The 12,953-nt window shown below is 45.8% G+C and overlaps 1 protein-coding gene across 1 annotated transcript in view; it reads right to left on the reverse strand.

The window, feature by feature from the left end:
* LOC122931422 (sterol O-acyltransferase 2-like) overlaps positions 1-12,953 on the reverse strand; it is a 188,202-nt gene that overhangs the window by 45,563 nt on the left and 129,686 nt on the right. Inside the window, exon 9 of the mRNA XM_044285496.1 lies at positions 6,551-6,680. Within this exon, the coding sequence (XP_044141431.1) occupies positions 6,551-6,680 (130 nt within the window). The remainder of the gene's footprint in view (positions 1-6,550; positions 6,681-12,953) is intronic.

Raw genomic sequence — 12,953 nt, forward strand, 5'->3', positions numbered from 1 at the left:
AAAGACCAGGAGAGTAGAGAAGTACCAGAGGAGTCCGCAAAGAGTAGTCAGGTGGGAGCCGAGGTCACAATACCAGGAGGGATGCGCAGTACAGGAGGAGCAGGCAAAGGATCGCCAGGGAACAGGATCAGGTGAGTATTCAGTAGTCCAACAAATAGCCAGGAACCTAGAATTAACAGGCAACCTGTGGCCAGCAGGCTGCCAGTATTTATATTGGGGTCTGGGGGTCATGTGACGTGGCCAGCGTCACATGACTGACAGACAGACAAGTCGAGCACCGAGTGATCAGCTCGGTGCTCAAGGCAGACCTAGGAGCAGGGAGCCTCCCAGCTAGCAAAGCTGCCCTGGGAACGAGGCCAAACACAGATCCTCGCTCCCGAAGCTAAGCAGCAGGTCTACGGCTGATGGGAGACCGAGTGCGCCTCTGGCGCCCCGTGACACTTTCTGGATTTAGACATTAGGTTACAGGATGGTGTCATTCATACACGGACCTATAGAAAGCCTATGACCACGAACAGTCTCCTTCGCTGGGAGAGTCATCACACTACCAGCTTGAGGTGAGGCATACCGAAGGGACAATACCTCCGCATCTGGAGAAACTGTTCCACCGTTAATGAATTTCACCATCAAGCAAGGGACCTACGAAATAGGTTCACACAGAGGGGATAGCCACAACGGGTTCTATCAGAGGCATTTAACTGTGCCCTTCATAAGGATAGGTCTGAACTTCTGGTCCCGCGGTCAACTAAGATAAATGACAAACACAATTTATCGTCACAAATCATAGGGACCATTGACAACAAAAGTAGGAAGGTACGTGATATCCTTAATAGATACTGGGATATTCTTAAAATGGAGACGGATCTGAGAGACATTTTACCTGATTATCCTGCACTTTCCTACAGAAGAGGCAGATCTCTAAGAGATCACCTTATACATAGTCACTACTCACCCCCAAAGCAACAGGGTACCTGGGTGGCGAGAAAGGTCTGCGGCATGTTTAGATGTAGTGGCTGCATTGCTTGTTATTATATTGACACCACCAAGAAATTCTTGAACATTGTCACACAAAAGGAGTACAATATTTGGGATTTTGCCAATTGTAAAACATCAGGTTTGGTATACTTATGTAGTTGCAAGTGTCCGCTTCAATATTTAGGGAAGACATCACGGGAATTACGCAGGAGAGTTGGGGCATATCTTAGTGACATTAGACACAAGAAGGATACCCCTATCTCTAGGCACGTGCATGAAATACACAATGGTAATCCCAAATCACTCAAATTTTGTGTAATCGAGAAGGTGCGTCCTTCCCCTAAAGGGGGGACATTGATAAAATGATTCTACAAAAAAAAAAATGGTCGTTTAGACTTAAGTCTATGAGTCCATTGGGCCTCAATGAATCCATATCCTTTGTTTGTTTTTTTGTGACGATATATTCTCTGGTGACGCTTCTGATTTATGTCCATATAGTGTTTACTGTATTTTTGGTCCATTAGTGATCTAATTTCCACTTCTAATTATTATTTTTGTTAGTGGTAATTCTGATGTCTTGTTTATCAATTTTTGTTTATATCTCATTATTTCAAAAATATTCTAGACACCTATATCCACTGACTATATTTACCCACGTTCTATGAGCCAATGATAACAAAGGTTTATAACTTTTTTCTCCTTCTGTTATATTTACCCTAGACTATCCCGTTCATAGGTTGGACGCTGTATATCCTATCTGGTTGCTATGGTTTTGGGGACACAAGTATCAGCGCCGTCCCGCATTAATCACTTTAGCTTGCACTCCAAACATCGCGAGACCCGTCATTACGGGTCTCGTTCAGTCCCCACGCATGCGCAGTACACTCCGAGATTCTCGCAGAGAACTCGGGATCTCATTGTGATGTCATCTATATGCGCCCGGCACACGCGCGTGCATTTCTCACAGGGGGACACGGCTACATCAGGTAAGAGGGTATTTAAACCTGCAGCGGTAACCTATGCGCGCCGCTGGTCATTGCATTGGCTATCATCTTGTCACAGCCATTGTGCTTTTTGAATCTCCCCTAATGAACAACTGTATTTGAGTCGGGGAAACGCATCGGGAGACGTTACAAGTGTAGATGGGACTCCCATGGTACTTTTTTTTTAATTTTTTAATTTTTTTCTTTTTTGCAGGCATTATTATTATTGGGATATTATAGGCAGGGATTCTAATTCCAGGGGATACATTTATAAGTGGGGACAGCCCTCCCTATAGTGGAGCACCGTTTAGCTTGTAGGTAGGGAGAGTGCAGGTTTTCTGGGAGAGTTATCCCATTTTGCCTACCTGCTGATGTGAAGTTATTTAACATTTTTTCACCCCTTCTACTTTGGTTTCCCTGATGAACTGTCAATTGGCATCCTGAATTAATCAGTTGATCATGTCTTGGATGTAATATCATTCAACGGGAACACCTGCAGTGACCTCATCAGTCATTTGCCATTATCACCACTGGTCCACCTATGGTATTGTGAGTAACTGCATGGCAGTAATCCTTTTCCCATTGCCTCATTTTATGTGTATGACGTTCTATTGGGTTATCTGTCCCACAATACACTTTTTTTCGTATATGTACAAACCGGATTCCCAAAAAGTTGGGACACTAAACAAATTGTGAATAAAAACTGAATGCAATGATGCGGAGATGGCAAATGTCAATATTTTATTTGTAATAGAACGTAGATGACAGATCAAACATTTAATCCGAGTAAATGTATCATTTTAAAGGAAAAATACGTTGATTCAAATTTTCACGGTGTCAACAAATCCCAAAAAAGTTGGGACAAGTAGCAATAAGAGGCTGGAATAAGTAAATTTGAGCATAACGAAGAGCTGGAAGACCAATTAACACTAATTAGGTCAATTGGCAACATGATTGGGTATAAAAAGAACTTCTCAGAGTGGCAGTGTCTCTTAGAAGCCAAGATGGGTAGAGGATCACCAATTCCCACAATGTTGCGCAGAAAGATAGTGGAGCAATATCAGAAAGGTGTTACCCAGCGAAAAATTGCAAAGACTTTGCATCTATCATCATCAACTGTCCATAACATCATCCGAAGATTCAGAGAATCTGGAACAATCTCTGTGCGTAAGGGTCAAGGCCGTAAAACCATACTGGATGCCCGTGATCTCCGGGCCCTTAAACGACACTGCACCACAAACAGGAATGCTACTGTAAAGGAAATCACAGAATGGGCTCAGGAATACTTCCAGAAACCATTGTCAGTGAACACAATCCACCGTGCCATCCGCCGTTGCCAGCTGAAACTCTACAGTGCAAAGAAGAAGCCATTTCTAAGCAAGATCCACAAGCTCAGGCGTTTTCACTGGGCCAGGGATCATTTAAAATGGAGTGTGGCAAAATGGAAGATTGTTCTGTGGTCAGACGAGTCATGATTCGAAATTATTTTTGGAAATCTGGGACGCCATGTCATCCGGACCAAAGAGGACAAGGACAACCCAAGTTGTTATCAACGCTCAGTTCAGAAGCCTGCATCTCTGATGGTATGGGGTTGCATGAGTGCGTGTGGCATGGGCAGCTTGCATGTCTGGAAAAATATATTCAGGTTCTAGAACAACATATGCTCCCATCCAGATGTCATCTCTTTCAGGGAAGACCCTGCATTTTTCAACAAGATAATGCCAGACCACATTCTGCATCAATCACAACATCATGGCTGCGTAGGAGAAGGATCCGGGTACTGAAATGGCCAGTCTGCAGAGAACATTTGGCGCATCATAAAGAGGAAGGTGCAACATAGAAGGCCCAAGACGATTGAACAGTTAGAGGCCTGTATTAGACAAGAATGGGAGAGCATTCCTATTTCTAAACTTGAGAAACTGGTCTCCTCGGTCCCCAGACGTCTGTTGAGTGTTGTAAGAAGAAGGGGAGATGCCACACAGTGGTGAAAATGGCCTTGTCCCAACTTTTTGGGGATTTGTTGACACTGTGAAATTCTGATTTTACATATTTTTCCCTTAAAATGGTACATTTTCTCAGTTTAAACTTTTGTTCCGTGATTTATGTTCTATTCTGAATAAAATATTAGAAGTTGTCACCTCCACATCATTGCATTCAGTTTTTATTCACGATTTGTATAGTGTCCCAACTTTTTTGGAATCCGGTTTGTATATTTGTTTGATATTTTTGTGGGTTCTATTTTAAATATTATATTTAAAGTGACGTTTTAAAGGGGTACATTTACTAGCTTCAGTGATTTCTATATATACCTACCCTACCTAATCTAGATATTCAGTGATTTTGCAGTGGCTACCTGACCAAATGTGACGCAGGTGATAGACGCAGGTCCTAGAGTGGAACATCTATGAGACATTTCTGGCATATCCTGTAGAAATGCCATACATATCTAAGGTTAGAATACCCCTTTAACATCTCTCCATTCTGACAGGAGCAGGGATCACCCTCACTATAGTATCCATATGCTCTAATAGGCCACAGCACTGCAGCATCTTGAGATTTATGACAGTAAATATGATTATTTTTTTTTTACGATTATCATTACAAACACAATTTACGGTACTTACTGCCAATCTGGATTTTTCTTTTTAATAAATAAATACAATTTATATTTAATGTCCATTTGTTTGTTGTTTAATTTATCAGTGTAGGTGACATTTTAGTCATATGTTATTGTTTTACATATGCAAGTTTTTGGCACACAGATATCTGCACTATAGATATGAGTTTTCTCAAATAACATGCTAAATAGGAGGGGCAGAGGTCCTTGACTTACATACTAAACCAAGAGATCACCTATAAATCCTGAAGTCTCACTTTAATGATATAGAGATAGATAACGATTTAAAGGGGTTTTCCGGGAGTTTAATATTGATGACCTATCCTCAGGATAGGTCATCAATATCAGATCGGCGGGGTTCCTACCACCCGGCACCCCTACTGATCAGCTGTTTGTAGAGAAAGGTGCGCTCCGTGCGAGTGCTGCCTTCCCTTCATTGTTTACATGCTTGCTGTCGACATCGCAGTGGCGAGCAGGTGTATATATCATCCTATACACTTGAATAGGAACGAGCTTCCCCATAGAAGTGAATGCGACAGCTTGTAATTATACTGTCACGGCTGTGACGCGGTCTTGTTGTTGTGCACCGTGACACGTTAGCCGTGCATGCTGGTTGCCCGTGGCAAAGCATTGTTGTGCAGCATGTTTGTGCTTTCCTCCTTCTTCTGGTTCTTTCCCTGTCTGGTGTTGTGGGCTTGAGGTCAGTAGTTATCCAGACTTGGTGTGTGCTGGAGCTATGCCCCTGCCCTGGATATTCTTTCCTTCCAGTGTGAGGGCCACTTAGTTAGACATCGAGGTCTTGCGATGTCATCCTTATGTATTTTCCCCTTCCTTCCATTGTATATGTTTGGTGAGGGTTTATGAACAGGGTGTGTTGTTATGTCTAGTGTTGTGTTCCATGTCTGGTCTGTTTGGTGTGGTGTCCAGCATGCTTGCTAGACATTCTCCTGTCTGTCTGAGCCTTTGGTAAGAGGGCCCTTGGTTCCCCGGAGGGGGAACCACAAGTCAGTGAGAAGCTCTGCCTGGGGCCGCCATACATTCGGTCCGCATGGGGGTCCAAGTAGTGTTAGTGCTGGTGTTCCATCCTGTTGCTACAGCAGGAAAATGCTTGTTGTTTTGGTGTGTTGTGATATCACTGGGTTCTTACCTGCGGACCCAGTTGCTGCTCACTGTCTTCCCTTACCCTTGCTGCTTGGCCTGTGAGACTCCTTTTTGTCCACGTTTTGGAGGAACAGGTCATCTCTAGATCCTAACCTTTATTCAGGGATCCTCAGGGCGACTCAGGGTCCGAGGTTCCTGTGTATGAGCTCACCTACCATCTGGGTCTGCTCATACGGTTAGGAGTCAGGGCCAGGATTAGGGTGGCTTAGTAGGTGACCTGCTCCCTTTTACTAGTTTACAGGCCTAGCTGCTTCCCCATTTACCCACGCTATATGGCAAGGAGTTTTCCCCCACTCCCCATCGTGACATATACCTGCCGTGATGTCGACAGCATGCAGGTAAACAGGGAAGGGAAGGCAGCGCTTGCACGGAGCACAGCCTTCTCTTCAAACAGACCCCCGCCAATCTGATATGGATGACTGAGGATGGGTCATCAATATTAAAGTCCCATAAAATCCCTTTAATGATACTAATACCGATGTACTTTTCTTCACCTCTTGGCATTGTATTTTTTCCAGTGACATGTCTAGTAGAATATTTCAGTCCGTACGTGAGATACAGATCTTTATGCCATCTGTCCACCATCAGCAAGTTAATACAGGCAGTTTACAATTGATAATACAGCTATAACACACAGACTTAGTGGCTGAAATAAGAGATAACTGAATTTGTGTGGGGACAGGGTGGTTAATAGCAGGAGCAAAATCAGTAACAAGTACATAAAGGGGTTGTATGAGGTTAGAGAAAAGGATCTTCTTTTCTTCCAGAAACATCACCTCTCTTGTTCATGGACTGTGTCTGCTCTTAGTCTTACCAGGCAGGGTGGCATGGAAGATGGAAAGCACCAAGGTCTTGGTACTGAATGGCCGCTTGCTCATGTTTTTGAATACCGGGATGCAGAGTGCGACCATGATAAAGTACAAAAAAAACACACCGCCAAGGAACTAGTGATATTGAGAAAATTATAAACAGATTATTATATTTCACAGCATACATTATTTTTATCGTCACCTTAAAGGGGTTTTCCAAGACTTTTATAACGATGACCTGTCCTCTGGATAGCTCATCAGTATCTGATCAGCTGTTTAAGGCTACTTTCACACTAGCATTCGGGTGTCCGCTTGTGAGCTCCGTTTGAAGGGGCTCACAAGCGGAACCGAACGCATCCGTACTGCCCTAATGCATTCTGAGTGGATGCGGATCCGCTCAGAATGCATCAGTCTGGCTCCGCTCAGCAGGCGGACACCTGAACGCTGCTTGCAGCGTTCGGATGTCCGCCTGGCCGTGCGGAGGCGTGCGGATCCGTCCAGACTTACAATGTAAGTCAATGGGGACGGATCCGTTTGAAGATGACACACTATGGCTCAATCTTCAAACGGATCCGTCCCCCATTGACTTTACATTGAAAGTCTGGACGGATCCGTCTGAGGCTACTTTCACACTTAGAAATTTTTTAACATTATAATGCAGACGGATCCGTACTGAACGGAGCCACCGTCTGCATTATATGAGCGGATCCGTCTCAGACGGATCCGCTCTAAACGCAAGTGTGAAAGTAGCCTAAGAATGCACTAGCACTTGCCACCAATCAAATATTCAAGACCTATCCTGAAGACAGGTTATCTAACTCCTAGAAACCCCCTTTAAAGGGGCTATACTATAAAATGTATCTATCAGCAATGCACACACCACTGTCTTATGCATATTGTGGAGAAATAAGGAAGAAAAAGAAGAGGGAACCGAGAAAATATTCACAATAATGGCTCCATTAACGACCGAGACAATAATGTAACTTCAGTAAGTAAAGTGCCTTTACCATATGACAGAGGTGCTTTAAAAGGGTTGCCTCACTTCAGCAAATGGCATTTATCATGTAGACAAAGGTAATACCAGACACTTACTAATGTATTGTAATTGTCCATATTGCTTCCTTTGCTGGCTGGATTAATTTTTCATTCTGTTATACACTGCTCGTTTCCCGCGGTTATGACTATCCTGCAGTCCAGCAGCAGTGGCCGTGCTTGCACACTTATAGGAAAAAGTCCTGGCACTCCCATGGTCCCGTCCACCAGAGAGACTGGTGTTTTTTCCTATAGTGTGCAATCACTGCTGCTGGATTAGCGAGTGCAGCACAGAGGCAAAGTACAAGTTCTTGGTTCAAAACATCAGTGTTTATTCACACGTGAAAGCTAAACAAAAACGCAAGTTGCTTGGTGATCGTTCACACACATGAAAAGTTTATATACAAAACAGTCACTTTTTCTCCTGGGTGTTACTTCACACCCTGTTGGAAGTTCTGCCTTGTCAAGTCCACAGGTAGGCATTAGGCGACCTGTTCGCCCTCACAGGGGTCTGAGCCCTCCAGCTTGGCTCAAGCCACAGATCCCAACACAGCCCTCAGATCACAGCACACAGACCTCCTGAGCTCCACTGTCAGACGGGGGTAATCCTCTTCACCTGGCAGTGCTGGCTGGTTTTTATGCCTGGCAAAACCCGGCCTGGAACATGGGGAGTAGTCACCCACCCAGCACTTTGACTACTCCCAGTAAGATCCGTCCCAGACCAGCTATGACAGCCATGCTAAATCTCAAGGTGTCAATTAGTAATAGCTGCTGCTGACACATAAAATACTGGCTCTTCCTTTACCGAGGCCAGGAACCTCGATGACACATACCTTCCATCCACGATGATTCCAGGTACCTTCTTACATACCCCTCCCCTTTGTTCAACCCTGAGGGGGTGAACACCTGCCATACAGTATACCCGGGACAGGACATCCGTGTTTCCCTGCAACCGGCCTGCCCTGTGTTCCACAGAGAACTTAAAGTTCTGTAAGGACAGGACCCACCTGGTGACTCGGGCATTTCTTTGGTCTGGCTCATCCACTTGAGAGGGGAGTGGTCAGTCACCAGGCGGAACTTTCTCCACAACAAATAGTAATGGAGAGACTCGAGTACCCACTTGATAGCCAGGCACTCTCTCTCCACTATACTGTACCTGGTTTCGGCTGGGGTGAGCTTGTGGCTTAAAAAGACATTGTGATGCTCCTCCCCGTTGACTTCCTGAGAGAGTACAGCACAGAGGCCTAATTCGGAGGCATCTGTCTGTACCACGAACTCCATATTGAAGTCGGGTGTCACCAAAATCGGTGACCCGCACAGGGCTGACTTCAAAGTGGAAAAAGCCTCTTACGCCCGGTCATTCCAGTGAACCATCACTGACTGGCGTGCCTTCAATAACTCTGTCAATGGTGCGGCTACAGTAGCAAAGTGGGGAATACATCTCATGTAATAGCCTCCCACCATTACCCTACATAGGGTTGTCTCCCCCTCTTCCACCTCGGTGGCGATCACCCCTACTGCTGGCCCTTCAGCCTCAGGTTCCCAGGGTTCTGGCTGTCCTGCTGAACCAAGGCCAATCTCCTGGGCTCACCCCTGACTCAGAAGTACCAGTCACTCTCACAACTGGCCATAGGGCCGGGAAGTCTCTCTCTATTATGAGTTCGTAGTGCAAGTTTGCGGCGACTGATACTTTATGGGTCCCCCTGCTGACTACCATGGTTAGAGTCACCAGCGCTGTGGGGTAGTCTTTTAAGTCTCCATGAATAAACATCACCCCAACTTTCTGGCCAGTATACTCAGCGGACCGCACTAAGGTAGCCCTTACTAGGGTCACCAAGCTCCCTGAGTCCAGCAGTGCCTCAGCTTGAGTGTCTCCCACTTCCACCTGGCAAAAGTGGTCTAGAGCCTCCGGGGTACCTGGGGCACACAGTTTCATAGCATACAGTGACTGACGGCAACCACAATTAGTGTCCATGGGCTCAATTTGATGGGGACACTCAGCCCTTATATGGCCAGGTTCCTGACACCCCCAGCAGATTAACTGGGTCTGGCCCATAGTGGGAACCTCCCAGGTGGGTTTCACCAGCTCATACCATTTGGCTTGGGGTTTGGAGTTCTGGGGTTTACCTGCCCCCATCCCGAAAGAACGCCCCTTAAGATTCTTAGTGACCTCAGAGCGTTCCACCAGGTGCACCATTTCCAGGAGACACCTGGCCGATCCAGAGCTGGAGAGGGGTTGCCAGCCCCCTCCAGAATATGTCAGCCAATAGTCTATCCAGCATAGCCGTGGGACTCAGCACATCAGGCTGTAGCCACTTTTGCAAAATGTGGAGTAAGTCATAATACTGGGGTCTTGCAGGATCAGCTGGCTTAAACCCCCACTGATGTACCCGCTGGGCCCGGACAAACACATTTACCCCCAGTCCTGCCAAAATCTCACGCTTTACCTTCGGGTAGTCGGCCGCTTGATCGTCCGGCAAGTCGAAATATACTCGCTAGGACTCTGATGCCAGAAAAGGAGCGATGACCTCAGTCCACTGGTCTTGGGGCAGTTTTTCCCTGGTGGCCACTTTCTCGTACATCACCAGGTAGGCTTTGATGTCGTCTGCGGGTGTCATCTTAGCGATCACTGCACAGACTTCTTTCTGGGCATCGTGGACACTTGGGGTGTAAAACCCCAGAGTGGTGTTACTACACGCCTTTACCCCGCTACTATCTCCTAAGAGCCTTTATACTATCGTCTGATGTAACTTATATTATGTCCTCCACAAATGTGCATATAAAACCTATGCTAAATGTAATTGTTCCTGTAATTTGCCTGGTTACCAGTAGGTGGCAGCAACTCATTGGCAAGTACAGCTTGGTATTTAGCGAATCTAGGCTGGAATGGATTATTCCATCTTAACTCCCCCTCTGTGAGAGAAGTGGGCTGGTCCCACATCCTGCAGCATGGGTGGAGAAGGAAGTTAGGTTAGTGTAGCCTCCCCCCTGCTAGGGGTAGGCTATGTGATAGTGTCCAGGAGACCCCTTGCATAGGGAAGACAGCAAGGACCTAGTCTCGGATGAGACTTGGCCATATTCCCAGTCTGAGCACTTTCAGCTCAGCTGGATGAGGTAAGCAGAAACTACAGACAAACTCCAGAGTTCCAGGAAGAAAGCATCCCCTGAGAATCCATCTGTGAGATAAGTCCAAAGTCCTAGGAGAATCCAATTCCTCCTCAGCTAGCCTGTCCCCACACAGTAGAAGGTACCAGATAAGTGCAGAAGCTAATATTACCATAGTTACAGAGCTACCAAGCAGACATTTTATCCTGCAAGCTCCACGTTTAAAGCAGAAGTATTCATTCCGGCCAATGATTGCCAAAACCTGCTGGGACCAAGAGACCAAAGCTGTATACCGCTTGGATGAAAGTTATTTCAAGTAAAGAAACGTTTGAACTTCATCTAAAGGTCTGGACATAATTTCTTCTGCAAAATTCCTCTATTACGCCTACTATCACTACACTCAAATTTATTGCAAGTGAGCCAGGAGCCAGGAGACCGGCCGTACCCAGGTAGGAGACACCATGACACAACTACCACAAAACTAGATAGACATTATGGGCCATCACACCACTCTGGCATTCCTAATCTTGGACGTGCGTTATAACACCTTGGAAGGACCCTGGGATAGTACCCTGCACACGCTGCAATTGACGTCATGACAAATACAGAACATTAACCACCCACCCATATCCTGGCCATTGCAGGGGTTGCTCCTGTTGTCTGCAAAGGCATCACATGTTGTAGCAGCAACTGGTGGGTCTCTTTCTTCTGCTTATTAGCAGGTTGGTCTCTCGCTGCTGTAGATTAGCTTCCACAAGGGCCTTCACAACAGCCTTAATTTTGTCGTGGGGTACGGGTTGCAATTCCCACTGGTTTGATGTACGACATACAACCGTGCCCAAAAATGCAAACCACTAAAATATATTGGCGTTCACGCCATCCTCACTGCGCTTGCTCGCATCCTCCACCAAATGTGGGGATTCGCTCTGGTAGTTAGCGGGTGCAGCACAGATGCAAAGTACAAGTTCTTGGTTCAAAACATCAGTGTTTATTTACACGTGAAAGCAAAATAAAAACGCAAGTTGCTTGGTGATCGTTCTTACACATGAAAAGTTCATATACAAAACAGTCACCAATTTCTCCTGCGTGTTACTTCACACCCTGTTGGAAGTTCTGCCTTGTCAAGTCCACAGGCAGGCGATAGGCGGCCTGTTCGCCCTCACAGGGGTCTGAGCCCTCCAGCCCGGCTCAAGCCACAGATCCCAACACAGCCCTCAGATCACAGCACACAGACCTCATGAGCGCCACTGTCAGACGGGGGTAATCCTCTTCACCTGGCAGTGCTGGCTGGTTTTTATGCCTGGCAAAACCCGGCCTGGAACATGGGGAGTAGTCACCCACCCAGCACTTTGACTACTCCCAGTAAGAGCCATCCCGTATCAGCTATGACAGCCATGGTAAATCTCAAGGTGTCAATTAGCAATAGCTGCTGCTGACACATAAAATACTGGCTCTTACTTCACGGAGGCCAGGAACCTCGGTGACACATACCTTCAATCCACAATGATTCCAGGTACCTTCTTACAGAGTGGTCATCACCGCTGGAAATGAGCAGCAAAGGAGGCAATATGAATAATCACAATACATTAGTAAGTGCCTTGTATTAACTTTGTCTACATGATAAATGTAATTTGCTGAAATGAGACAACCCCTTTAAATATACAGTCATGTACTAGATTCTAATAAAGATTCATTGCACACGTCATTCATGGGGTTTAAGAATAATAGGATTTCCTTGCCTTGGCCCTCACTGATTAAACTATTTCATTGTTGCATTTGAATAGACCACAGCAATGCACATTAAACTATGCAACAGTGGGAGCCATATTCCATTTAGTAAAACATTAACGCCATTACAATACATGTAATTAAAGATATGGGTGTATCTCTAGCACAGGGATCAGCAAAAAATATATGGGTGTATCTATAGCACAGGTATCAGAAACCTTTGGCACTCCCAGCATGCAGCTTAGTTAGGCCCTTTTCACAAGCAAGTTCCACGCATTGGACCCACATCCTGTGTCAGCGAGAGCGCCTGTCCTGACATCCTGTCCTGTTTGACACTGACAGCATTAGGTCAGTGTTATTCAATACATTCCAGAACTGTAGGGGTTGCATCATAAATTAATATAATGCTATGCGACCCCGTCAGTGCTGGGAGGTCAGGACGCATGCTCTCGCTGACATATGCTGCAAGTCCAATCCATGGAACTCACTCGTGTGAAAGAGGCTTTACACGGCTGTTCTTGTAACTCCCATAGAAGTGACAGG

Source organism: Bufo gargarizans, chromosome 3, assembly GCF_014858855.1.
Source record: "Bufo gargarizans isolate SCDJY-AF-19 chromosome 3, ASM1485885v1, whole genome shotgun sequence".
NCBI classification, from domain to species: Eukaryota; Metazoa; Chordata; class Amphibia; order Anura; family Bufonidae; genus Bufo; species Bufo gargarizans.